The 26,431-nt window shown below is 43.6% G+C and overlaps 1 protein-coding gene and 1 pseudogene across 2 annotated transcripts in view; one reads left to right on the top strand and one right to left on the bottom strand.

Moving 5' to 3' along the window:
• Nucleotides 1-26,431, top strand: part of ADCY2 (adenylate cyclase 2) — a 415,077-nt gene that overhangs the window by 268,118 nt on the left and 120,528 nt on the right. For both annotated transcript variants that reach the window (XM_049648289.1, XM_049648290.1), the window contains exons 5-7: nt 14,757-14,905; nt 18,153-18,264; nt 23,851-23,978. In XM_049648289.1, coding sequence (XP_049504246.1) covers nt 14,757-14,905; nt 18,153-18,264; nt 23,851-23,978 — 389 coding nt within the window. The remainder of the gene's footprint in view (nt 1-14,756; nt 14,906-18,152; nt 18,265-23,850; nt 23,979-26,431) is intronic.
• LOC125934728 (60S ribosomal protein L35a-like) lies at nt 12,097-12,462 on the bottom strand (annotated as a pseudogene).

Below are 26,431 nucleotides of genomic sequence, written 5' to 3'. Positions count from 1 at the left end.
CCCACCCTCCCCTCCCTCCCACCCCCCATCAACCCTCAGTTTGTTCTCAGTTTTTAAGAGTGTCTTATGCTTTGGCTCTCTCCCACTCTAACCTCTTTTTTTTTTTTTTCCTTCCCCTCCCCCATGGGTTTCTGTTAAGTTTCTCAGGATCCACATAAGAGGGAAAACATATGGTATCTGTCTTTCTCTGGATGGCTTATTTCACTTAGCATCACACTCTCCAGTTCCATCCACGTTGCTACAAAAGGCCAGATTTCATTCTTTCTCATTGCCACGTAGTGTTTCATTGTGTATATAAACCACAATTTCTTTATCCATTCATCAGTTGATGGACATTTAGACTCTTTCCATAATTTGGCTATTGTTGAGAGTGCTGCTATAAACATTGCGGTACAAGTGCCCCTAAAGCACGGGTTTTTAAAAATTACCAAAAAAAAAAAAATCACAATGTATTTCTCTTCTGCTGTCACGCTCAAGGATGTCTTTCTATTTCTTTCTGACACCTTCAGAAGAAATCTAGAAGGTGGAAATGACAGCAGAAATATACTCAGACACCTGTCAGGCTACCAGGACACCCGGAGCCCAAGGAGTTCACCCGCTGCCCACTTTGCGAGTGACGGAGCTGAGGCCAGGCTGTTCTCCTCCCTGAAACCCCAGACCATTTCATGTACAGCTCAGAGGAAATCGGCGTTAGAGTATATCGAGATGTTAGTCGTCCATCCATGCCCTCCTTCCTGTATCTGACACGTGTTTATCGAGTGTCTACTGGGTGTCAGCTGTGTGTTCCGTATGAGGATATGATACTGAAGAGAACACAGTTTGGGCACACCGACACCCACAGCCTCGGGCAGGAGGATCAACAGGTGATCCAGCCGGGTTTGAGGCTGGATGTTGGCTGTCAGAGCGGCACGTGACGCCTGACCCATTGGGGAGCGGTGAGCGCACGCAGGGTGCTCTCAGGGAGGAAGCGATGGAGGAGGTGTGCAATTCGAGGCTTGACTGAAGGATTGGCAGAGATGGCCCTAGTGAAGGAAGGGGGTGTGGACGGGAGCCTTGTGATGGAGCCAGGGATCCGGGTCACAGGGGAGTGTGCTCTCCAGGGAGGAGGTGAGTGCAGCGTGGGACCGGGGCTGTATGAAGTTCCGTCCGGGCTCTGGAGACACAGGAGGAAGAAATCGTGGAGGTGGGGTTCACGGGGGTGTAGCATATCATGGAACAAACCAGAGAGTCTGGACTTTGTCAGAAGAAACGCACAGAGCTGGGACTCACCTGATTTGGTTGCTTCCCGCTTTAGAAAAGTCCCTGCTACGGAAGAGAAAGTGTGATGGGGGGGACAGGAGGCAGGAAGCCCAGTTAGGAGGCGATCCACTCGTCACATGGGTGGCTGTGGTGGCCGAGAACGGGGTGGGGGGGGGGGATAGCATTAGATCAAGGAAAAGGGGCAAGTTCTGTACATAGTGTGAAGGAAGGACGCTGCTTCAAGGGAGCAGGGAAAGAGTAACCAAGGACAAGAGCAGGTTTCTGCATGGTCGGTGGCCTTGTAACTGGACTAAGGTTACCAGGGGAGGGATAGTCCCAGAAGTGGAGGGGATGGTTTCTGTTTTGGAAGTAACTGCATTTATGTTCCCTGCACAGACCACTGTTTTTTCTCCCAATTCCCATTCCGTCCTTGCCAAGTAAGAGGATCTTTCTAGCAGGGCACATGCCACCCTGAATAAAGATAAGCCCCAGCATCCCTGAGAGGGGTGTCCAGCCTTACAACGACCTCTGGCCAATGGCACGTGAGCAGAAGTCATGGTGTCCTTCCGAGGGACGCCCTAGAGAGCTGTGCTCTTCGTGCTGGAAGGATGGGGCCGAGCAATTGAAGTGATGGACCACAGAGTCTAGAACGGGAAGGAATGGAAGGAAATGAAGGCCAGGGGCAGTAGGGGAAAAGTAGTCAGGTTAGAGGTCCGCAGGAAAAGCCTCACAATTCGGAGCAATGGTTCTCAACCAGGGGAGAGTTCCAGCCTCCTCCCCACTCCCCACGAGGGAGCATTTGGCAGTGGCTGGAGACAGGGAGGGGGGCTCTTCTGCTATTTCACGGAGCAGGAGCGACTAGAGTCTAGTCTCCGTCTGCAGGGTGAATGCTGTTAAGCATCCCATCGTGCACAGGATGTGCACAAACAGCCCCCACCGCCAAACGCTGTGCAGCCACAGTGCCAGTAAGGTACAGGTACATAGCGAAACCACAGGCCCTACCTGGAGGTGTTCGAATTCCTTCACCTGCACGCACGCACACATGCACAAGCCATCTGTGCCCTCCGTAAGCCGATCAGAGCTCGTCTGCCGGGCCAGGCTCAGCCCACAGGCGGCCAGTTTGCCTCCTCTGGACTTAAAACTTTGATAAGTTCTTAAGAACATATATGCTCAGAATCGATGAGTTAGGAAGCACGCTAAGTCAAGGTGTCCTGCCACCTTACGTGTCCGATTTAAACCTGAGTTATCATCACAGGTAACTTGCAGTAAGATCTATCACAAGGTGTTTTTCTTAAAATTTTTTGACATTTATTCATTTTTGAGAGAGACAGACCATGAGCGGGGGAGGGGCAGAGGGAGAGAGGGAGAGAGAGAATCCCAAGCAGGCTCTGAGCTGTCAGCACACAACTCAGCCCAATGCGGGGCTTGAACCCATGAACCATGAGATCATGAGCTGAGCCAAAGTCAGACCCTTAACCGACTGAGCTACCCAGGCGCCCCTCAAGGTTTCTTAAATTATGGAATCCCCAAGCCATATTTTTGTCAGGTGTCTGTAAATAGGAGATCTCGAACAAGAGTCGCTGTTTTTAGCTAACATATGATGCGATTCTCTCGAAAGACAGGACTATTAGTGGACCCTAGTTGGGGGAGTCCCTGGGAAGAAATCTCCCAGTCTGTTGCTGGAAATGCCGAATGCGTTCTCTAAAGACAAAGATAATGCTTAAAAACTACTGCTTTTATTATTAATAGCTTATTACTTATTATTATTTATTATTTATTATTATATTATTATTTATTATTAATAGTTATAATAAAAACTATTATTCCACAGCTCAGGTATGTGACAAGTTAGCCGTCCAGCAAGCTGCAGCCAGAAGAATCTTTATTCTGGAGGCTGAACCACGGTCATTTCATTTGAGTTACTTTCCACAGAATTCTAGGATGTGACAGCCCTTCACCTTTTTGCTGGCAAGGATTTTGCTGGACGATTTGCTGCTCGCATCTTTAAATTTTATCGGAGGAAGCTTAGGACATATCTTGATTAGCGGAATGAGAATGAACACAACTCTGTTGTCTCTCTTCCCTCATCTATTATTCTTTCCCTGAAAAGCTGATGTCGTGTGGAAATGATGGGCACATCTCTTGGTATGAAGCGCATCAGTGCCCAAGGAGACAATCTGTGTTTGAGGGTGGGCACGATATTTAAAGAGTGTTGTCTGCAGGGTTGTGTCCTTGGAGGCTTTCCTCTGGAGGCTGGCATCAGGGTATTTTTTAAAACAAACGATTAGAAATGTGAGTGCCGACTTCCGTGCTGTAGAGTCCTTGGATCACCCCTCCAGCTCCTTAGGTTGCATCCATGGCAGAAAAAGTGAGTGCTCGTTCCGGGATTCAGTCATGTGTCCACAAGAGAAATGTCAAGCAGTTTCTTCCAGAATTCTCAGTTCCCTCCCTGTCCAAAGAAAACCTTTGATCTCAGCTGCAATGTGCTGTGTGCCCCAGCATTGCACCGGGGACGCCTCTGGTGGGGGTCGGACTGAGTGGGTGGGAGGGAAGAGGCTGAGGGCTGTCGATGGTGTAGGAGACTGATGAGGCTTTGGGGTTTAAGACTCCACGTTCAGCCCAGTTAGGAAAAAGGTCCATTTCACCCCACTGAGGGAAAAGGGAATCAGTCACAACTCGAGACCCTGCCACGTGGATCAGTCCCCTCCCTGTCGCTAGCTGAAGCTGTTATTTATTCTTCTGCCTGCTTACGGATTGTCCCTTTTTCTCTGGGTGCAGTTTAGGAAACTGGCTAAGAACAGCTCAGACCATTGATGGCACCTCCGTGGGTTTAAGTCCTGACCCCATCACCCGTTTGCCGTTCAGTTTCCTCTTTGTAGAAATGGGGAATAACAATACCTCCTTTATTAGGTTTTGGGGAGAATTAAGTGAGATAATGCCTACGGATCACTTAGAACTGGGACTGGCACGTGGAAGGTGGCCGATACACCTCTGTGGAGTGGGGAAGGAATCTTGAATTAAGAGCACAGCACGCGCATTCAAGTTGAGCAGTTCTGTGATGTCCTGGGAACACAAGGAGGAAGTTCCAATTCTCAGTGCCCCAAATGTGAATTTAGAGACCCGTTTTTTTAAAAAAGAAATTTTTTAATGTTTATTTATTTTGGAGAGAGAAACCCTGAGTGTGAGTGGGGAAGGGGAAGAAAGAGAGGGAGACACAGAATCCGGAGCAGGCTCCAGGCTCCGAGCTGTCAGCACAGAGCCCGACGTGGGGCTCGAACTCACGAACGGTGAGATCATGACCTGAGCCGAGATCAAGAGTCAGACACTCTACTGACTGAGCCACCCAGACGCCCCTCTTTTGCCTGCTCTTAACTGTCTCATAAATCCGAGAATCCGGGCTTATTAAAGAAGCATCCAGAGCCACCGAGGGATCAGACCAAGGGAACCTGAAGACTCACGTCTGTCAGGGAAGGAGCCTGCTGGGCACCCAGCAGACAGACTCCGATGGCCCTTCTTTCAGTACCTGTCCCAGATGATGCCACTGTGTAATGCCGCACGGCCAGCCTCCTCCAGAATGGGAGCACTCGGTGGGCCGATGCCAGCCCATCGCGATGTTCGTATTCGGTAAGAATGAAAACCTTGACAGGAGAGGATAGACAACAGCGCTTTGTGCGGAATATGGCACCTGCCCCCAAGGACGACGGGTCGATTCTCGCAACGTCAGCCTCCAGTTAGGAAAAGTCTTTCAGATGAGTCATCCCTGTTTTTTCCTCACGGAAACAGAAATGCGAATTAGACCTGAAACGTTGCACACGGGGTGGGGTGCCCGCACCCCGTAGAAGGCAGCCTGACGGTCACACCCCAGCCCCTCCGGCCCTGGCCAGCAGTGCGGGCTTTGAAGTCCGGAGGACCTGCCAGTGTGCCCCTCACGGCCACCTGGCCTCGCTGAGTCTGCTGGGGGAAGAGTCAGTGCTTCACAGATGCCCGGGACATTGCCGGCCCCCAGTGCAGAGGGAGACACAGTCATGGTGAGTCCCACGCCGGCTCTTGGAGTTCCGCTTAGAAGGAGCACACGTCCTGCTGTTCACGTGTGACCAGTCACACCGAGTCACATGGCCACGCCTGCAGTGAGTAGGGCAAGGGGAGAAAGGGCCGACGTATCCCGGAACAATTTCCTCTACTGCCGGTGCTGTGTGCCTACGACTGAGTTGTGTATCCAGTCGTCTGTGGTGGTTTCCTTGAGGGACTGCATCTGAACCTCAAATTATTGTTTCCCTCCTTGTCATCTTTCCTCACATTGACTCCAGTACGACTTCTTTTTATCTTTTGTTGTCGCCTCCTCTTGTCGTTGGGATTATCAGCATCTCCGCCTCCCTTCTTCTCAGAAAAAATCTTTCGGCCACCTGTACGTCGCAGGGCTTTTTCCCCCGCAAAATCCGGGATATTGGTCGGTCTTTACACATTATCTCTACAGTGTTTTTCCACAACTAGCGTCACCTGTTTCAGGCCGGAGGGTGTTCCTTGCTTGTGGGCAGATAATCTTTCCAAGATTGATAATCTTGGAAAGGCAGATGAGACCAGAATGAACACCACTCTGGAGCATTCTACTTTTTGACTTTGTGTCGTGCGAGTGCGGAGGTCTGTTTGCGTTTTGAGATCTCCTTTGGGTGATTCAACACTGCCGGTGTTGAGTTGTGTTGTGTTCAGACCTCATGGGTGCAGGGGCCTGACAGGTGCCCGGGACCCCTCCTGCCATCTTGCTCTGGGTGCTGTGTGCTGTGGCCTGCCCTGCAGGCCGGTCGGGGGAAGAGAGCAGTGGCTCTTATTTTAGGACCTCCATATTCTCCCCTCCAAGGATTGAAGATTTTCCACCTTATCAGTGATTTTTTCCCCAGCAGAGGCTCTAGTTTTGAGAATTGAACTGACAGTTGACGGTAAACAGTTCAAGGTTAAGAGTATCAATTTGCCATCAGCCATGACAGTAAGTATAGTCTATACTTGGACTTGATTGGCTTTGTTCTCTAACTTCTTTGAACGAGAGAGTCGTCACCAGATAGTGAAAATCTATTCTTCTACCGTCTGTTAATAATGATGCGCACTCTAAAAGCCTCTCAGTCTCCTCACTGAGCTCGCAGATCGAGTTGGTGGAAAGAGTGATCGGTGGCTGTGAAGCCAGAAGACACAAGTTCCATTTGGTCTGGACTCCCTAGTGAATACCCCCTCACTCTACCCCTGTGAACCACACCTATATCTAGTTTGCCCCCCCCCCCCCCGCCTTTTTTTTTTGGTCAAAAATGTTTAAATTTAACTGAAATTGGATGTGACCAGGGTTTGTAAAATGAGGCAACAGTGTAAGTATGTCATGAAAGGACTTACCGTTTTGTGAAAGGAAATGGTGATTTGTTGAATATGTGTTGATTTTAACTCACACGAAGCAGTCCCGTTTTCCTAGACTGTGAGATAAACAGGCTAGCTTTCCCTGTGCCCACAAACACTGGCCATTACATGCCACACCAGGACTTCTGTCTCTTCATTCTCTTCCTCCTCCACGTTGAAGTCTCTCTTCAAGAGCCAGCACACGCTCCGTCTCCTGTCCCCTTTGTCAAGATTCCAAGTGGTCACTCCTTTCTCATAGTCCCGCTGACAGTTTGTGCCACCATGTTGGGACTTGAGCACTTGGGTTCTTTCTTCCATGTGTTACCAATTGTTCAACTCCAAAACGCTGAGACGTAAATTCTAGAAAGGGTCTCCTGTGGTTCCATCAAGTGCTAGGAATCCACATGGACACAGAGACCGTCAGCTCACCTAGCTCAATAGATAAATGTTTCAGACCGCCACACTAGGACTCAAAGGCTGGAGTGCTTTGGTTGAGGTGTTCTAGATAATGGCAGAAAAAGGTCAGGAACCAACCACTTTGGTGTTGTTTCTACTACAGAGCGCTGCTACTCTCTAAGTATGTTTGTAACTGAATTTTTTTTTAAGACAAAGACGAAGCGAGGCCATTAAAACAATAAGAGTATTCAGTGTATCCTGAATAATTGACGTGACGCGGGATTTTTAAGGAAGGGCCTCAAAGAAACAAACTAAACTTAATAACAGGAAACAGCAACAGTAGTAGTTGTTAGACCTTAATTTGGGGGATGTGCCGTTGTTGTTCAAGGTTGGTGTCAGGGGAAGATGCTTATTTTCTGAGACCAGCAGACATGAAGCAGGCTGCAAGGGAAGATATGAACTGGAAAAGGTGTTGACATATCTTTATGTCCCTGGCAGGTGTTTTCCAAGTACCGTGTTTTTAGCATTTGCTCCTGAATGGACACGTTGTCCTTTCATGCTGCAGGACAGTGTTGAACGACATCATCTGTCTCCTAAGCACCACAGGGAACCCAGTGGCTGCTTAGGAATCTGGAATTTCCATTCTGATAGCTACTTTTTGTTGGGAGGAGAAACGTCTGTAACAATATCCCTTCTGTTCATTGCATTGGTTTGGCATCCTGATATAACTGAATTGTGCTTAAAATAAGCACAAAATAGAAGTAAGAATTTTGAAAGATAAGCGGTTTTTTTTTAAGTTTACCAAAGGAGAATGTCACTGTCTTTCTCCCCTTTGAAAAATTCAGCAGATTTAAATTTTTATTACATGCATGGCTTATTGAAGGCACAAGGCATCACATGCATTATAATATCTTAGCTCAAAATTTAAGTACACGCCTTCTTTGCTTAAATTGGATTTTCCTGTCAACCCAAATAATCTCCAGATGAGCATAAAAATAGAAAGGTATAATATCTCCTTTGTTTCATTATATTAGAAACACTTTGGAGCCCAGAGTGTCCTAAACTTTAATCAAGAATGCATTGAAATTTACTAACTCTGTATCTCTTCCATGAGGCATTTCAAAGGACAAATTATAGGGAAAAAAATTAATGAATAATAATCGGAGGTTTAATAAAAAGGATGTGTTGAAATGGACCCCTCATACCAACGCCAAGTTATTTATCGATAACCTTTGAATATGCCAGAATCAGTCACATTTTCTGCCCGTAAGACGGTCTTTACTAGGAAGAGAGAGAAGTAGCAATGCTATGCATCAGTCAGTCTAATGACAAGTTAAGTTTCCAAATGTCCCCTCCAAGAGTTTCTCCAGTGTGCCTGGAAGGACAGTGTAGCTAGGTTATATCCAGTGTTAAGCACTTACATTTGTATGTTGCTTTCAGATAATTTGGGAGGGCATGTGGCTACATGAGCAAAATGCTGAAATATTAATGAAAATATTAATCTTGTCACATTATGAATTTAGTTGAAATTTATCATGTGTGTCATAATATTGGGCTTTTTTTTTCTTCAAAGTATAGCATTTTATAAGGGAAAAAAAAGATAAATTTAAAATTATCTAGGGGCGCCTGGGTGGCTCAGTCGGTTGAGCGTCCGACTTCGTCTCAGGTCATGATCTCGCGGTTCATGGCTTCCCGCCTCACATGGGGCTCTGTGCTGACAGCTCGGAGCCCGGAGCCTGCTTCGGATGCTGTGTCTCCCTCTCTCTCTGCCCCTCCTATCTCACACTCTGTCTCTCTCTCAGAAATAAATAAACAAAAAAATTTTTTAAATAAAAAATAAAATGAAGGTATCTAGATTCACACATTTCAGTACAGGCTTTTAGTTGAGGCTCACACTCGTGCCCAATGCTGTGATCACCAAGAGGACATGGGCAGACAGCAAAGCATGGACCCCATTCATGAGCTCTGATCAGAGGTTGTACGATCCACTGGCGGTACCAGAATTGCATGGTAGTGGGGAAGCCTTGGGTTCTTTTATCTGTCTGGTTGGCTGTTACTAAAATCTTAATTCCAGTCTAAATTCACATGGATTGTTGAACACTTATAAAAAGAAGAAGAAAATTTTGGCTTATACTATACACACACACACACACACACACACACACATACATACACACACACACACACACACACATCTTGTATTTTTGAAACTACCTATAAAAAGCCAGTCATCCGTCTACATTTGACTCTAAAATAAAAATCATAATTTACATTTGGTCATTAAATGAAGCTATGGGCATGAAAGAGAATTACTATATTGGGTTCTTCTTTTTTATTCATGGACTCTGTCCTTGAGGAAAGGCTTACCTCTGTGAGCTTTGGGATTTAGTCTGTTCTTATTACAGAGTATATGAGAGAAGATGCTTGGAAGGTCTCAGTGAGGTTTATCCCCACGCAGACCCTAAGACAAGGACCTGGTTATAATCATTCATTTGGGAAGTGGTTGTAGGTAGCAGAGTGAGGGAGTGGACCAGGGAGGGAGGTCAGCTATTGGAAGGGGGCATTGGTGGCATCTGGGGCTCAACCCTGCTGGAGACCCTCAGAGGGAGGTGTGGATCATGCTCAGATCTTCCCACCCACTGGGGGGTGTGGGTGCGGAAGCTGGAGTGCTTATCCACCAGTTACTTCCTCATTGGTTGAGACATAGAAATGTAAGGAACAGTAGGCTGCAGATGGCCTCCAGGGAAGACAGAGTAGAACATGGGCAGGACAGCATTGGCTAAGAAGTGTGGTTAGAAACAAGTATCAACAGTGAGAAGGTCTACTGATTGTTTTAAATTCTACGGAAGACCGCACAGAATCCACATGTACACACAGGCCATCATCGTAAGATAGTAGAACAGAACTCAATAAATTGAGCATTATGACCTGGTAACTTTTTTAAAAAAAATTTTTAACATTTATTTATTTTTGAGACAGAGACAGAGTGCGAGCAGGGGAGGGGCAGAGAGAGAGGGAGACTCAGAACCCGAAGCAGGCTCCAGGCTCCGAGCTGTCAGCACAGAGCCCAACGCGGGGCTCGAGCTCACAAGCCGTGAGATCATGACCTGAACCGAAGTCAGCCGCCCAACCCACGGAGCCACCCAGGTGCCCCTGAGGTGGTAACTTTTGTTTTTTCATAGCCTTCAAGTCCCCCATCACCCATCACAAAGAATACACACTTGGTTCTAATGTAATTAAGCAAATCTCCAGACATGTCTGTGGACACACAGATTCCACTGGGATTTCATAAAAGATAGCCTAGGTCCAGATTTATAATCTGTTAAAATTATTTTTGAGTTTGTTTACTTATTTTGAGAGAAAGAGCATAGCAGAGGAGAGGCAGAGAGAAGGAGAGACAGAATCCCAAGCAGGCTGCGTGCTGTCAGTGCAGAGCCCGACGTGGGGCTTAAACTCACGAACCTTGACGTCATGACCTGAGCTGAGATCAAGAGTTGGACGCTTAACTGACTGAGCCACCCAGGTGCCCCGATTTACAATCTGTTATATTGTACAAGCTAACATTCCTTCCTACTGTTTTAGAAGTTGACAAATGTACAGTCTGTGTCTGCTTGCTGTGATCATGACAGAGATTTGATGGCATCTTGGAACAACATGCCTCCCTTTGCTTCCACCCAGGGCTGCTCTGTTCATGTCTGTAGAGTATGAGCAGACAGGCCTCTTGATTATTTCTGATGGCCATTTCACGTGTCCCTCACTGGCCTTCCCCTATTTGTTGACATAGATTTTTAACATAATGACTCCTTTGTGAGTATCTATTTTCATGTCATTAGTAGTTGCTTGGGCTTCTGAGCTCCAAATGGCTCCTTTTTCTCTGGGGCTACCTGTTTCTTTACTCAACCAAAATATTACTTGCTTTTTTTATTCCTTTATTGAATTCAACATTTTGCAACCCTCTGGTGTTGTTTATCCTGGCCCCTGGCTGCCCACTGAGATGTCTCACGCAGTCAGACATGGTTTCTGCTCTTGCAACATTTTGCTTAGGTCCAGAATTTCTTCACTTTAAACTAACATGATGCTGCTGTATTGTTAGATCCTTAGTGAAAGTTGGGGAGTAACAGAAGGGAATTTGAGCTTGGGATAGGAATCGTATCAGAATGTAGTTTCAAGTGGTTATCAGTGCTCAGCCATTTCCCAACACGGGAGCACTTGGAATGTGTTCTTTTTCCTTGGGTGCAGCCTGTTCCTACGAAACTGGGGTCCCTCCTCACCCTACATGACCTGTCCACTCTTTCCCTCCATTCCCTGGGCCCATAACCACAGTGTGATAGTCTACCAGACAGGAGAACCCAAAGCAATAACTACCTTCTTTTGCAGAATAGTTAAGGTTTCCTTTGTGTGAGCATCACTGATCTCGACTTTGCCTGGGCCTGGGAAAAATTTTTGTGATCAAGAAAGTCTTTAATATGAGCACTGCCTACCTAGGTTCCCAGGTCCCCAGGTCCCCACGGTCATCACTGACAGTGAACAGAAGCTTCAAAATTAGATTTTTCTTTGATGTATCCCAGATAAAATGCATGGCAGGTCATTCATTCATTCAACAAATAACTACAGAGCAAATACTCCTTTCCAGGAATTCTTCTAAGAATTGAGCAATAAAGCAACATACAAGGTCTCCCTTCACTTACCTTTATGTCACCAGTCTCTGTGAATGGGAGGAACCACACTCAAGCATGCATCTCCAGTGTCCACAGCAAACACTATTACTTCCTCTCTCAAAAAAAATTTTTTTTTCTCTAAAATGTATGTGGACTTCTCCATCCTTTCCCCAAAGACTGAAGTATCTATGAAGTCTATCATTTTGGTATTAAGTTATACCAGCTTTCTTTTCATTAAGGTTTTCATGATTTATCTTTTTTTTGTATATTTTCTTATTTTCTGAATTTCTGCATTCTTATATTTAAGGTGTACTACTGGAATAGTTAGAATTACATTTTGCCTTTTTTTTTTTAAATCCAGTCTGGACAGTATTAGTCAAGTAATTGGAATATTTAGTTCATTTATATTTCTTTTTATAAGAGAACAAATCTACACCTTTCTTTATTTACTTTTCAGTTCGTTTAAATCCTTGGAGGGTACAGCATCACACGGATTCTGTGGCCAATGGCTTTAGCAGGAAGGTTGCTTCGGAATTTGGCACGAACCGTGCCAGTGTTTCCATGAGCATGAGTTACTCTTCCCCAGGTTTCTCTGCTTTTGTTCAGTTTGCCACCAGGAGTCACTGTGTTGTTCTTTGCTTTGTACACATCAGCACATCTCTTGCCTAGACTGAATTTCATTTCGAGCACAAACACCTTCAATTTTAAGAAGATCTGGGTGCCCCCTCTGGTTCTGGAGACCCCACTTACAGCCAGCAAAAATGGCTTTGGATCAGAGCCTTCCAGACATATTTGTCACTTCAGGAGTCCTGTTCCCAGCAGGTTCCAAGATGGCGGAAAAAGCTAGTTCGTTTACATTTAATGTAATTTCTGATATAACAGACCATTTTATGACTTACTTTCTGCTTGTTTCACCTGTTTTAAGTTTTCTTTGACTCTTCATTATGACTTATTTTGAATAAATAAGAATTCCTTTCTCATTTTTACCGTTAGCCTATTAGTCATACATTCTTTCACTCTTTGTGGCTAATGTGGAACTCGCATCCATTCTTCACTTACTGTCGTCTAGTATAAACTGCTACCTGTGCCACTTCCCATACAATCCTAGGACCTCAGAACATGTTAACTCCACTACTGCCATTTCACTTTTAGTGTTAATGCCATTGTGGATTTCATTCCTGTTACATTTTAGATGACCCGAGACATTATCCTCATTATTTTGCACAATTAATATTGGTTTATATTTTCCCAGATGTATATATGGACATTTAGCTTATTAAAAACTTTTGATTTCTCCATTTTATGAATTTAAATGGAATCATCAAGAAGAATTTAACAAAAGTAAGAACATAATTATTAAATAAAAGGTGTCTTCTTAATCTCTTAAGTACCAATAAAATTCTCTTTGGCATGTCAGGGCCAGCACGTAGGTTATGACAGCTGTTAGCACTTTGCCCTCTACCTAACTGCCTCTTTTTGCAAGGAGATTGGTAATACTAATCAGATAGGGGTGGTGTTTTGACTCATTTTTTTCACATGAATAGCGGGTCCTCCTGGACTATTCCTTTCCCTTCTGTTTCCCAGATCTCAGGCATGCGGCTTCCTTCGAACACCAGCCTGTTCCTCTGGCCTCATCTGATGGCAAGGGTACTGTGGGTGGGCTCCCTGCTGGAGTATGAACAACATGATATCACGGATGTTGACTCCCATCTTCTTTGCGTCTACCATTAGTGCTTACCATGGGATCTGGCACTTAATAGGCAATGATGGATGTTTTCTGAATGGATGAATAAATTGATGAATGACTGAACAAATGAGCAGCACTCAGTTATGCCAGTGTCTGGTGAAGCACTCTACCAGGCACTGAGATCCCCACCATAGGTGCCCACTCGGCCTCCTTCTGGCTTTGCACCTGTTTTTAACTGGAGCAGGCTGGGGGCGGGCTATAGTGGGGGTCTTCTCATGTGCATCAGGATGTACTCCTGGCCTTTCCTCTGCTCCTTCGGTGGATGTTCCCAGCAGCCACCAAAATGATGTGCCCTGGGGGATGGCCCAGAGAGGGACACCAACCCTGTAAACCTGGGAGCAAAGCCCAGCTTCCCCTGCCCTCCCCCTCTATTTTTTCACCACTTTGTCCAAAGGAAAAAAAAAATTAAGAAAGAAACAAGAGACAGAGACTGTGCAAGATAGAGAAAAGATTTCATTCAACAAATGTTTTTTAAACCAACACCAAATATCAGTTGCCAAATGCACAATACGTAAAGAGTGTGGCATTTTCTACTATAAATTAATGTTTAAAATTATTAAGGATGAGCATAAACGTTCAAAGAATGCTCTTCTATGACACTTTCTTCCAAAAATATTGCATATTTTCCTTGAAGAGAGTGGGGAAAAAATGCCACTCTAACTACAATAAGTACATTTTCAAATAAGTGTAATATTATATGCTATTGTTTACTGTACTTAAAGACCAAAAACACAAGAAAGGCTCCTACTTGATCATTTCTGTGTGCTCCGCCTGTAGTCTCTTGTACATGACATTTTACAGATGCTATTTCTGAATCCATCTTTATGATAGTTTAGAATCGCTAAAGGGGATTGGATGGTCATCACAGAGGAAATGAGATATTTGAAAATATTTGACTATCTCATTTAGGAAATGTGGAGTATTTGTTGACTTTCTGAAATGCAATAAAGCTTGTACTTTATCTCTCAAATGAACAGGCAGGCGAAAATGAGTGTTTTCTATCTCAGGCTGACCGTTGGTTTCTGGCATTTTTATATCATTTCTGCTTTACTACTTTAAAATCAAAGTAGATAAATAATACCCTTGGGGGAAATAACTTTGCCTTCCTTTATTCCCCACTCTGAAGAACACATACTCAGAACTCAATAAATAATACAACACACTCTGACCTTAGAAATTTTGATTTTTTTTCAACATGTATTTCTACACTCCATATGGTAGCTTGTTGGACAGAGTCCTCGGATTGGCCCCACTGTAGATCGGCGGTGATTTCCAATATCGCTGGGATGTTACCTTAATGATTTGAAATCTCTCGGTCTTTCTCCCACGCCTCGTTTCAGGAGCGTCTCCTGCTGTCTCTGTTGCCGGCTCACATAGCCATGGAGATGAAAGCTGAGATCATCCAGAGGCTGCAGGGCCCCAAAGCCGGCCAAATGGAAAACACAAACAACTTTCACAACCTGTATGTCAAGCGACATACCAATGTGAGGTATGTATGTCCCTCTGTCCCCGCTCCTCAGTGAGTCTGGGGAGCCATTCACCAGACAGGGGACATTTTCACCTGGGAGCTCGTGTCTTCCCAAGTCCTATCTCTGCTGAAACTGTTAACACGATTCCACCCACCCTTCTGCTGCCTCTTGGGTTCTTCACATGAAGAGAAGAAAATAGAATCTTCTTCATGGTATTAGATTGTGTTGTCCATCATGGCCCTGCTTTCTATGGCTGACCTTCCTTCCCAAGAGAGAGAGGTGGTTTCTGGAGTGCTTATTCTAGGAAGCTCATGGTCAGATCTCATGGCATCCCCGGAGCCCAGCACACTCAGCAGATTGAAGAGAGAAGGTAGGGTCAGTGGGCTCTTGATAGAAGAACTGATTCCTCAAGATGAGCTTGGCAGGGTCAGGGCCTCAGTGAAGCTAGCATTTCCTGTCCATCAGGAACGATGGGCTTCTGGGGTGTGACCAACCAGTGACCAGTATCACAGGGGACTGATAGGCACCTTAATTCATTGATGGTGAAAGTTCCTGCTTTCCAAGTCTCCCATAGTCTGTCCCATCTCTTCCCGGGGAGCCATTCCTGAAATCACAGTACTTGGAAAACCAGCATGATACCAGCATAGGATTGAGGTCCAGAAGGAGAACCGTGAGAGGCCTCCTTCTCCCCTAGCTTCAGAGAGGAGCAGTGCAGGCTCTCACTTCAGCATGGGGAGGGGGTTTCCTCCCATGCTTCCCATCTCCCAACTGCAGGACACAACCCTTCCAGACATGGGTGCCCGGTCCCTCACTCCTCTCTGACTCCCCTCGCCCCCGTTCCTCATACAAAAAGCCTTTGGGCTTTGTCCTTACATCCATTCAACTATATTGCAGTGATGCTTTTTATTCTCACCAGGTTATCTCCATAAGTACCTCGTGCATCTGTTCTCATTCATTCATTCCACCTTCATGTTATCACCAACCCTGTTCAATAGTTCAAGAACAACAACCACAGACACATCTACAATTTGCTGGGCATTGACGAATTGCCTTTTGCTCTCAAGCCCAGACCCTTTCTGGTGCATGATGCTGGCTTCCAGTCTAGTTGCCTCAAGTCAATGATTTTTGAAGTTCATTATTAAGAAACATACTTAACTGTAATTGAAACACACAGCTAAGACAAATCTCAGTTTGACCTCAGAATTTAGGATAGGTGCGTAGAGCTAGTGTTGAACGTGGCCCAAGCATGTACAGAGCTAAGTGTATGATGAGAAATGCATCTGGGGACGGGAATCACAGAAAAAAGTTACATATCAGTAGGAACTAAGGAAGCATTGGATAAATGAAGAATCAGAGGTAAAACAAATTTTTTTTAAGTCCTTAGCATTTTGAGAGATTAAAAAAAATAGATGTATTTCAAGAACATTCACACATGTTAAGGAGTAAGATTATTTAAAACACTGGCCTGCCTTCAGGTTTTTAAGTGTTTCACCTAAAGAATTAAAGGAAAAAACATTCTCACACTATCTAACAAGGTGTATTAACACTAGAAATTGCCCTTTCCAGACTTAGCTGTCCAAAAATCAGCAATGTCTCTCCTATCTCAGGAAATACTTCTAAGTTACACATGGAGTATTTAAAACATGTGAAGATAAATGCAGCTGTGTCTAAACAGGGTCCCAGAACATCTTTAAGTACCTGTGATACAATCCAGGAACAGAGAGACCTGTAAAAATGAGTGGCCATGCCACCAACCTCAGGCCGTTGATGAAGGCTCCCATGCTGTGTTAGTTAGCAGTTTCTATGTAACAGAGTATCCCCCAGACCTCGTGGTGTAAAACATCAATAGACACCATCTCACAGTTTCTGTTTGTCAGACTTTGAGAGCAACTTAGCCCGGTGGTTCTGCCTTACACTCTTATGTGAGGATTCAGTCCTGCCGTTGGGCAGGCTGCTGGGGGTGGGGTGGGGATCTGCCTCCGAGGTGGCCCCTCAGATAATTTGCAGTTGATCCCAACTGTTGGCTGGAGGCCTCAGTTCCTCATCCCTGGGCCTGTTCATAGGTTGCTTGAGCACTCTTACAACACGAAAGCTCACTTCCCCAGGGCAAGGGATCCAAGAGAGAGTCAGGGGGAAACTGCAATTCTTTTATGTTCTAGCCTTTGGAAGCCATTTCTCGAATTTCTGCAGCATCCTTTTGATGACGCAGGTCACCCCTATGCGAGTCCCTGTGTGTGGGAGGGACAGTACAAGAATGTAAGTACCAGGAAGTGAGGCTCGCTGGCGCCATCTTGGAAGCGGACTACCACACTGTGGAGGCCAAGGGTCAGCGAAGCAGCTTGAGGAGGTGCCTTCAGAGATTGTCTGGGACACGTTTGCAGTGTTGGATTCCATTTAAATTTATAAAGGATAGTCGGGACGCTTAAGTAACTTAAATAAATAAAACTTAAAAAAAATGTAAAAGCGTACATAAATGGCACGGAGTACAAATTATTTTCATAAGAAATATGAAAACCTATGGCTTTTTCATCCTGGACGGGCCAGACATAAGCAAAGAGGCAGACATGATATGTGGATATTACAGAGAGTCCAGGTGATACCGGAGGGTTTTTTGATTTTTTTAAATGAGAATTGTTCGTTTTGTCCACAGTAAAGATCAGTTAACTTTTAGTTCTGCTTCAGCCATTCATTCAACAAAATGTTTCTCTCTGTTAATACATACTAGCTCTTTACTCCCTAATGATGATGATAATAATGTTAATAATAATGAGGAGGAGAGGAATTTATAGATATGAGGGTCACAGCTATCCGTTGCTTCCCAAATCCTGAATCTCAAACTGCCAGCAGGAATTTTAGACTTCTTTCTCAGGCCCTTATACAAGCAAACAGAAGCATACTCCATTGATAATCTGAATCAGGCCAGTGTAATGAACTCTCAGGGCGAACACCTCGTGAACCAGGGAGGGAGGGTGGGACTGGCCATGAAGGAATAAAGGTGATCAGTCCGAATGGACTAGAATGGACAAAGTGTGCCATGTGACTTTTTCTTCTCCCATTTTAATTGTAAAAACTCAGCATCAAAGAAAACATTTTTAATGGGAAAGTTTGGCAAAATGTGTATGAATTTCCTATGTGGGGAGATGCCATTTTTCTTGTAAAATATAAATGTAGATGTTAAATAAAGCTATATACTGTTTTAATGGACAAAAGTATCATTACTTCTTAACAAGTATGAACCTGCACATGCTGCCCCCCTTCCTCCCACAGTATCCTGTACGCAGACATCGTTGGCTTCACCCGGTTGGCCAGTGACTGCTCCCCAGGAGAACTGGTCCACATGCTGAACGAGCTGTTTGGAAAGTTCGATCAAATTGCAAAGGTGAGTGTTAGTGAGTCCCTTCCAGTTGGAGGCTTTATAAAATCTTGGCTCACTTTTTCTCTCGTCCCTTGTAAACCTTTGGCTTTTGCGTAAAGCACTATTTAGGAATGGTGTTTATATACATTCATTGGGTATACTTGCCATTGGGCCCTGATGAGCCTCGGCCCTTTCTTGGGGATGAGAAACGTTGTCGCACAGAATTAGCAGGTTTGCATCTATATTTAAAACTTCTGCTTATACAGAACTCAACACACATATAGTAAATGTGTTCAAGATGGTAAGATTTAAGATGCACATCCCTCTGCCCGGTGCTGTTCTAGGCATCTCTTTTTAGGCATTTCGATGTCAGGAGTTGGAAACGTGATTGCCTCTCATCCAGTTGTAACCCGTCCAGTTGTAATTCATGTAGCCATCACTCTGGAAGAACCCCTAGAATAAATAGGATACCTATTTTCCACCTAAGCCCTTTATTTACTGTTGTTTCACTCATATCCATTAACCCGTGTGCCCCTTGAACAGAAATGTAAGTTCACTACTTGCCATTCATTTGCTCGTGGATGGGAAATTTCACCGAGAGGAAATGGCGGCAGGTAATCTGAAATCCACACTACAACTCGCGTATCTGCTGGAACCATTAGGGTTCCTTGTGGGAAGAGCGATAAACACTTTTTTCTTCCTTGCTAGCCCTTTACTTCCATCTCATAACACATTACTGGTCAGCCTCATTCTCTCTTGGAATTGTTTCCAGCAAAAAAGACTTCATTATGCTTATTGAAATGAATTATTTATAGAGGGAAGACAGAATTGGTCCCAAATTTAGTTCGCTGCAAGAGTCACCTCACTTTTAAACCATACAGAACATTCCACCCAAGCCTCTTTGGAATAAATGTGGCGTGTTGATGTTCACAGAGTCACTCCTGGGTCAGGCTCCCCAGGAGATGCCTTATGCTGCCTGCCTGGCCATGGTGGATCTCCCTGGGGATTTTAAAAAATCAGAGTGTAGCACTGCTTTCTCCCTTTACCAAACCAAAGGAAAAAGTTGAGTTTTTTTGGATACTTTTTTTTTTATAAACTTTTTTATGTTTACTCATTTTTCAGAGAGAGACACAGCACAAGCAGGGGAGGGGCAGAGAGAGAGGGAGACACAGAATCCCAAGCAGGCTCCAGGCCCCGAGCTGTCCGCACAGAGCGCAATGCGGGGCTCGAATCCATGAGATCATGACCTGAGCCAAAGTCGGACGCTTAACCAGCCAAGCCACCCAGGCGCCCCTGGATGCTCATTTTTTAGAAGATTGTTTAAAACATAAATAATGTCTTAAAAGTTTGAATTCATAAAAGATCACTCTTGTCACATTAGGAAGAAACATGCCAGTCTGGGTGGGTGATAACATTACTCCAGTGTTAACATGGCGTTCTTCCTCTGTGCAAGTCTCAGTGTCAGTATCTCCCCTTTTTATAAGGACACCAATCATAGTGGATTAGTGGCCCACCCAACTCCTGTAATGCCTCCTCTTAATTAGTTTTATCTGTAATGAGGTCAAGTTCAGAGGTACCAGGTGTTAGAACTTCAACATACGAATTTAGGGAAGACAAAGCTCATTGCTCATAACAGAAGTACTTACTGTGACTTCCTGTTCCTCTCTGATGATTTTAACAAAGGAATGTCCAGGCAATACCAGGGTACAGCCTAGGATGGCTTGGTGCATCCACTGTTGGTCACAGAGGGAGCATGTTTTGGGTACCAGTTCATGCCTCGTGGTTAAATAACTTGGAGGTGGCCAGCATCATAAGCAAATGGCTCAATCAACTGAGTGAATTCTACATAAAGCACATAACTGAACTAAGGAACTCCAAATCATGGGTCATTCACTGTTACTTTTTAAAACATTTTAACCACTTTCTTGAGGTATAATTGACATACTACCAAAAACTATACATATTTAATATGTGACATGTAATGAGCCTGGGGATAAGCATACACCTGTGAAACCATCACCACAGTCTATGCCATTCACAACCCCACCACATACAAAAGTCTCCTTTTGCCCTCCTTATTTCTGATCGATGATGATGTGCTTAAAACACTTAACGTAAGTTCTGCCTTCTTAGCACAGGTTTAAGTTTACAGCCCAGTATCGTTAACTATAGACACTATGCTATACAGTAGATCCCTAGCACTTATTCATCTTATGTAACAAAACCTGTACCCTGGGCGCCTGGGTGGCTCGGTCGGTTGGGCGTCCAACTTCGGCTCAGGTCATGATCTCGCGGTCTGTGGGTTCGAGCCCCACGTCGGGCTCTGGGCTGACAGCTCGGAGCCCGGAGCCTCCTTCGGATTCTGGGTCTCCCTCTCTCTCTGCCCCTACCCCGCTTGTGTGCTGTCTCTTTCTCTCAAAAATGAATAAATGGAAAAAAAAATTAACAAAAACTGTGTACCTTATGACTGACACCACCCTATTTTCTCCTTCCCCTCGGCCCGGCAACCACCTTTCTCCTCTCTACTTTTGTGAACTTGACTATCCTAGATCCCTCATGCAAGTGAGATCATGCCCTATCTACCCTCTGGATATCCTAAATAAAGTCAGGCTTATTTCACTTAGCAAGATGAGTTAAAAGGCACATGAAAAGGACCAGACACAACGACTAATTTGGATTTATTCTTGGGATGCAAGGATGGTTCAACACACAAATCAATCAGCACGATAGACCACGTTAACAGAATGAAGGATAAAAATTACAGGATCATCTCAATAGATGCAGAAAATGCTCTTGATAAAATTAAACACCCTCTCATGATAAAAACTTAACTAGAGGCACCTGGGTGGCTCGGTCGGGATAAGCGTCTGACTCTTGACTTCAGCTCAGGACATGCTATCGTGGTTCGTGAGATTGAGCCACGCATCAGGCTCTGCACTGATAAGTGTGGAGCCTGCTTGGGATTCTCTCCCTCTCTCTCTCAGTCCCTCCCCAACTCATGCATGTTCTCCTTCTCTCAAACTAAATAAATAAACATTTTTTTAAAAAACCTCTTAACTAATAACGTATAGAAGAAACTCACCTCAACACAATAAAGCCACGTATGAAAGCCTGTGGCTAACTTTATACTCAATGGAGGAGAACTGATAGCTTTTCTTCCAAGATTGGGAACATGGCAAGGATGTCTGCTGTCACCACTTCTGTTCACCATAGTACCGGAAGTCCTGGCCAGACCAATTAGGCAAGAAAAAGAAATAAAAGGCACCCAAATCAGAAAGGAAGAAGTAAAATTATCTGTTTCCATTGTATGACCTTGTGTACAGGAAACCCTTAAATGTCCACAAAATCTGTTAGAGCTTATAGACGAGTTTGGTAAAGTTGCAGGATACAAAATCAGTGTACAAAAATGAGTTCCATTCCTTTATGCTGATAGTGAAGTGTCTGAGAAGGAAATGAAGAAAATAGTCCCATTTACATTCGCATCAAAAAGAATAAAATACATAGGAATAAACTGAGCCAAGCAGGTGGGTGACCTGTACGCTGAAAACTATAAAACATGGAGGAAAAAGGAAATCTAAAATGACAGATAAATAGAATGACCTTTCATGTTCAAGGGTTGGAAGAACTAATGTTGCTAAAACGTCCTTCCTACCCACAGCATCTCCAGATTCAACGCAATTCCTATAAAAATCCCAGGGGCGTCTCTTACAGAAACAGGAAAACAATCTAAAATTCATATCGAACCACAAAAGACCCCAAAGAGCCAAAGCACTTTTAAGCAAGAAGAACAAAGCTGGAGGCATCACATTTCCTGTTTTCAAAATGTATTGTGAAGATACAGAATCCAAGCAGTAGGATACTGGCATTAAAAACAGACATACAGGGGGGCCTGGGTGGCTCAGTCGGTTGAGCATCTGACTTCAGCTCAGGTCATGATCTCACGCTTCGTGGGTTCGAGCCCCGCATCGGGCTCTGTGCTGGCGGCTCAGAGTCTGGAACCTGCTTTGGATTCTGTGTCTCTCTCTCTGCCCCTCCCCTGCTTATGCTCTGTCTCTCTCTCAAAAAAAAAAAAAATTAAATAAATAAATAAATAAATAAATAAATAAGTCATTTAAAAAAAGATATGCAGCCCAATGGAAGAGAATCAAGAGCCCAGAAATAAATAAACAAACAAACATATTTGATTAAACTTATCAAAGATAAGTTATATCTTATATATATATATATATATATACACACACACATATATATATGTATATATATATGTAGTCAACTGAATATGCAGTCAACTGATCTTTGATAAGGATGCCAAGAATTCACTTTTATTAAACTTGGTGTTTTCAAGATTCAGGATACGTATTTAGGAATATGAGACAGAAGCCCTATTAATACATAATTGCTTGCCTTTTTATTACTTAATGATATTTGTAATCAGAAATTACCAAGCTCCATAGAAAAGTATGAAAATATGCCCTAACTTGTGCACTCTCTATCAGACAGGGAAAGAAATACGAAGAATCTTCAAGAAACCTAACACCTACTTGAGAACAAGAAAATGTTATGTTCGTTTTTATTATTTCAGATTTGTTCAGTTTATATGTAAGCCTGTGTTAGTGTTACGAAAGAAAAAAAAACTGTGTTTGGCGTATCTTTCGGTTTTTGCTTCTTTTTTCTTTCCTTTTCTCTTTTCCTTAGTGGTGAGTCTGTAAAGTAACTAGAAAAGTTAGAAATGCATGTAGGATTAATGCATATGAATGAAGTTAATCTCAATATCATAATATGAAAACAACTGAGGCATGAAAAATAACGAGTCCAACCTTGTATCAAAAGTTTAACCTGAGGTCAGAATTACATTTGAAATTACTTGGCCATGTTGGATGGTAACTTTTTGTATTGTGGAGATGTTTATCAGAAGCTATATTCTGCAGGTAAGAATCTACTTCAGTTTTCAAATAAATAAAGGGCACCTGGGTGGCTCAGTTGGCTAACTGTCTGACTTCGGCTCAGGGCATGATGTCACAGTTTGTGGGTTCGAGCCCCGCAATACGCTCTGTGCTAACTCAGAGCCTGGAGCCTGCTTCAAATTCTGTGTCTCCCTCTCTTTCTGCCTCTCTCTCTCTCTCCGTCTCAAAAATAAACATTACAAATTTAAAAATAAAATAAAATAATAAAATAAAATAAAATAAAATAAAATAAAATAAAATAAAAACCATGAGTATAGTAGGAAATGACGTGCGATTGTAATTCCAGTCAAGTTCCAGTCATCATTTACTTTCCTGGGAATATTTCACTTCACCATCAGTATTTGGGATGTTTGGACTGAAGAGAATGATCTTATTATACTCTTCTGCTGCTAAGTGTAAATCATTCCAGAGCATTCTCTCTGCTTTCCTTTCCTTCCCCTTTTCCTTCGTCTTCCTGCTTCGGCAAATGGCCATGGGGTGGCTCATTCTTGTTGGGTGATGAAGGGAAACCCAACCGCTGGTCACTTCTGTCCCCACAAACCCTGGTGACGGCCACGGCGTGTCAGTAGAAATAGCACCTGATGATACTCGGAAAGTCTAAACCAGATGTAAGCTCTGAGTGCAATTCTGTGATCTCTTCTTCCAGGAGAATGAGTGCATGAGAATAAAAATTTTGGGAGACTGCTACTACTGCGTGTCCGGACTCCCCATATCTCTCCCGAACCATGCCAAGAATTGTGTGAAAATGGGACTGGATATGTGTGAAGCCATAAAGTAAGTGTAATGCTCAGTAGGACCCTTTTTAACTGTTATAATACTCTCGAGTTAGAATGCTCACGACTGTTTCTGTTTTTCTCTCTACTGGGATTAAACACATTACTGTGCATTTAAATGTAAGTGCTCAGAGACTCAGTTATTGGTGTCTGAGTAACTGGGTCCAGAGTAAGACTTCTCCAAGTGTATTGTTACCACCAGCCTTAGCTGAGAGCAACACGAAGATAGATATCTATGGGCAGGGATGGTTTGGGTGGTTTCAAAAGTGACTTTTTTTTTCATTTAAATATCTGCTCTGAGCTTAAGTCTGTGCTCTTATCGTGTGACAAAAATTTTCTTTTTTTTTTTTTTAAGTTTTTATTTAAATTCTGGCTAGTTAGGGGTTCCTGGGTAGCTCAGTTGGCTAAGTGTCTCACTTCGGCTCAGGTCATGATCTCACGGTTCGTGGGTTCGAGCCCCGCATCAGGCTCTGTGCTGACAGCTGGGAGCCTGGAGCCTGTTTCGGATTCTGTGTCTCCCTCTCTCTCTGCCCCTCCCCTGCTCGTGTTCTGTCATCCTGTCTCTCTCTCTCAATGATAAATAAACGTTAAAAATTTTTTAATAAAAAATTTAATAAAATACTCTGGTTAGTTAACATACAGTGTAATGTTAGTTTCAGGTATACAATGTAGTGATTCAAATACTTTTATATAAATAATTTCTGGCAAACAGTGTGGCTAAACTCAGGGTGTCAGGGAGAAAGTAGTTTTTATCACCAGACCACAATTAATATAAAAGTCTAGCCCAAAATTACTGGATCTAGTCAAAAATGCTCAGTTCTATTAATTTAATTTCAGTTTATAACCATAGTGTATGTTTTCATCATAATTTTAGAAAAAATTTACTTACATAGAATAATGTTATAGTGACAAATACCAGCTAAAAATGTGAGGTATAGAGTTAATTTTTTATACCAGTGCCATAATATGCTCTCATAATGCCTTTGGTAGAAGCCAGAATATTCTTCCAGATGGTAAAAGCTCTTGCTTGTTGTTTGTAGGATTGAAAGATTTTAGTTTATTGGGTTTTTTGATTGCCTATTTTGGTCGAGTGACTTTACCCCCTCCTCCACACATTTTCAGTCTAAACAGGACAGGAATTATGGTTGATGTTCCGTCTCCTTGCCCCAGAGTAAATGGGGCTTTCAGTGGGAAAGCACCAAGTCGAGCAGTCACGTGTTTGGCCATCGTATATACTAGTCATGTGATGAAATGGCCTGCAACGTTTGTGGGGGCTTTCCCAAGGCTCTCCAGGAATAAATACTGAAGCCCGCACTGCCTCCACTGAGTGTGGGAAGCCTCAGTTGTCCAGATCCCAAGCTTAGACCACTGTGGGCAGAACAGCGTTGGGAGACAGATGAATTAAGTGGAACTGAAGAAAGAACTGAAGAAGGATTAGTCTGCTTCCCACCCAAAATCCATCGTGTGGGAATCACCTTGTTCTTCCTGCTTCTTCCCATAAGTAACTCGTTTGTCTTCTCCGACATGAAAAATATTTTTACTTTGTGCCCATAGTAATTAACTATTTCGGACACCATTGGTCTAGACCATGTGAGTGAATCTAATCAGTAAAGCTAATAGGTTTTCTCAAATTTATAACCTGTCCCCAGAGGCAACCCCGGTGTTAGTTTTGAACACGGGATGAAATGGATTCTAATGAAGGAAAGCATTTTTTTCTGGATTTCTTTTTCCAGTTGATGTGGAAAGACTTTGTAAAGGACAAACATATTTATTGTGTGCATGAGTAATATATTGGATTAAACAACCCACCCTTTTACTAAAATTTTACTTCTGCTTTTGAAGCAACTGTTTTCCAGTTCTGCTCTGTTTTCCTTACTCCAGCATGTTGAAGAGCTTCTCGGAGAAAGAATGTTGACATTCTGTGCATTCACATGTCACCAGTTCATCAGTAATTTTTTTCTGTTCTATTTTTTTATTGTGGTAAAATACACAAAGCATAAATGTTGCCCTTTAACAAGTTGACATGTACAATTCCGTGGCATTAAGCACATTTAAAATGTGTGCGGCCATCACCACTATCTACTTCCAGGACTTTGTCGTCTCCCAAGCAGAAACTTCATACCCATTAAGCAACAACTCCCCTTCCCCTCTCTTCCCAGCCCCCAGTAACTCCTTTTCTACTCTCTGTCTCTATGAATTTGCCCTTTCTAGATATTTTGTATGAGTGGAGTCACAATATTGATTGTTTGAGAGTATGGCTTATTTCACATAGTATCGCATTTTCAGGGTTCATCCACGTTGCGGAATGTGTCGCTACTTCATTCCTTTTATGGTGGCACAAGATCCCATTGTATGTATATATTATGTTTTATTTATCCATCCGTCATAGATGCATAAGTACTATCTCACACATCCAGAATCTCAGTAATGTTAAAAGATTTGAGGAAACTTTCC

This window comes from Panthera uncia, assembly GCF_023721935.1.
Source record: "Panthera uncia isolate 11264 chromosome A1 unlocalized genomic scaffold, Puncia_PCG_1.0 HiC_scaffold_17, whole genome shotgun sequence".
Taxonomy (NCBI): Eukaryota; Metazoa; Chordata; class Mammalia; order Carnivora; family Felidae; genus Panthera; species Panthera uncia.
This window is presented reverse-complemented; position numbering and strand designations above follow the sequence as displayed.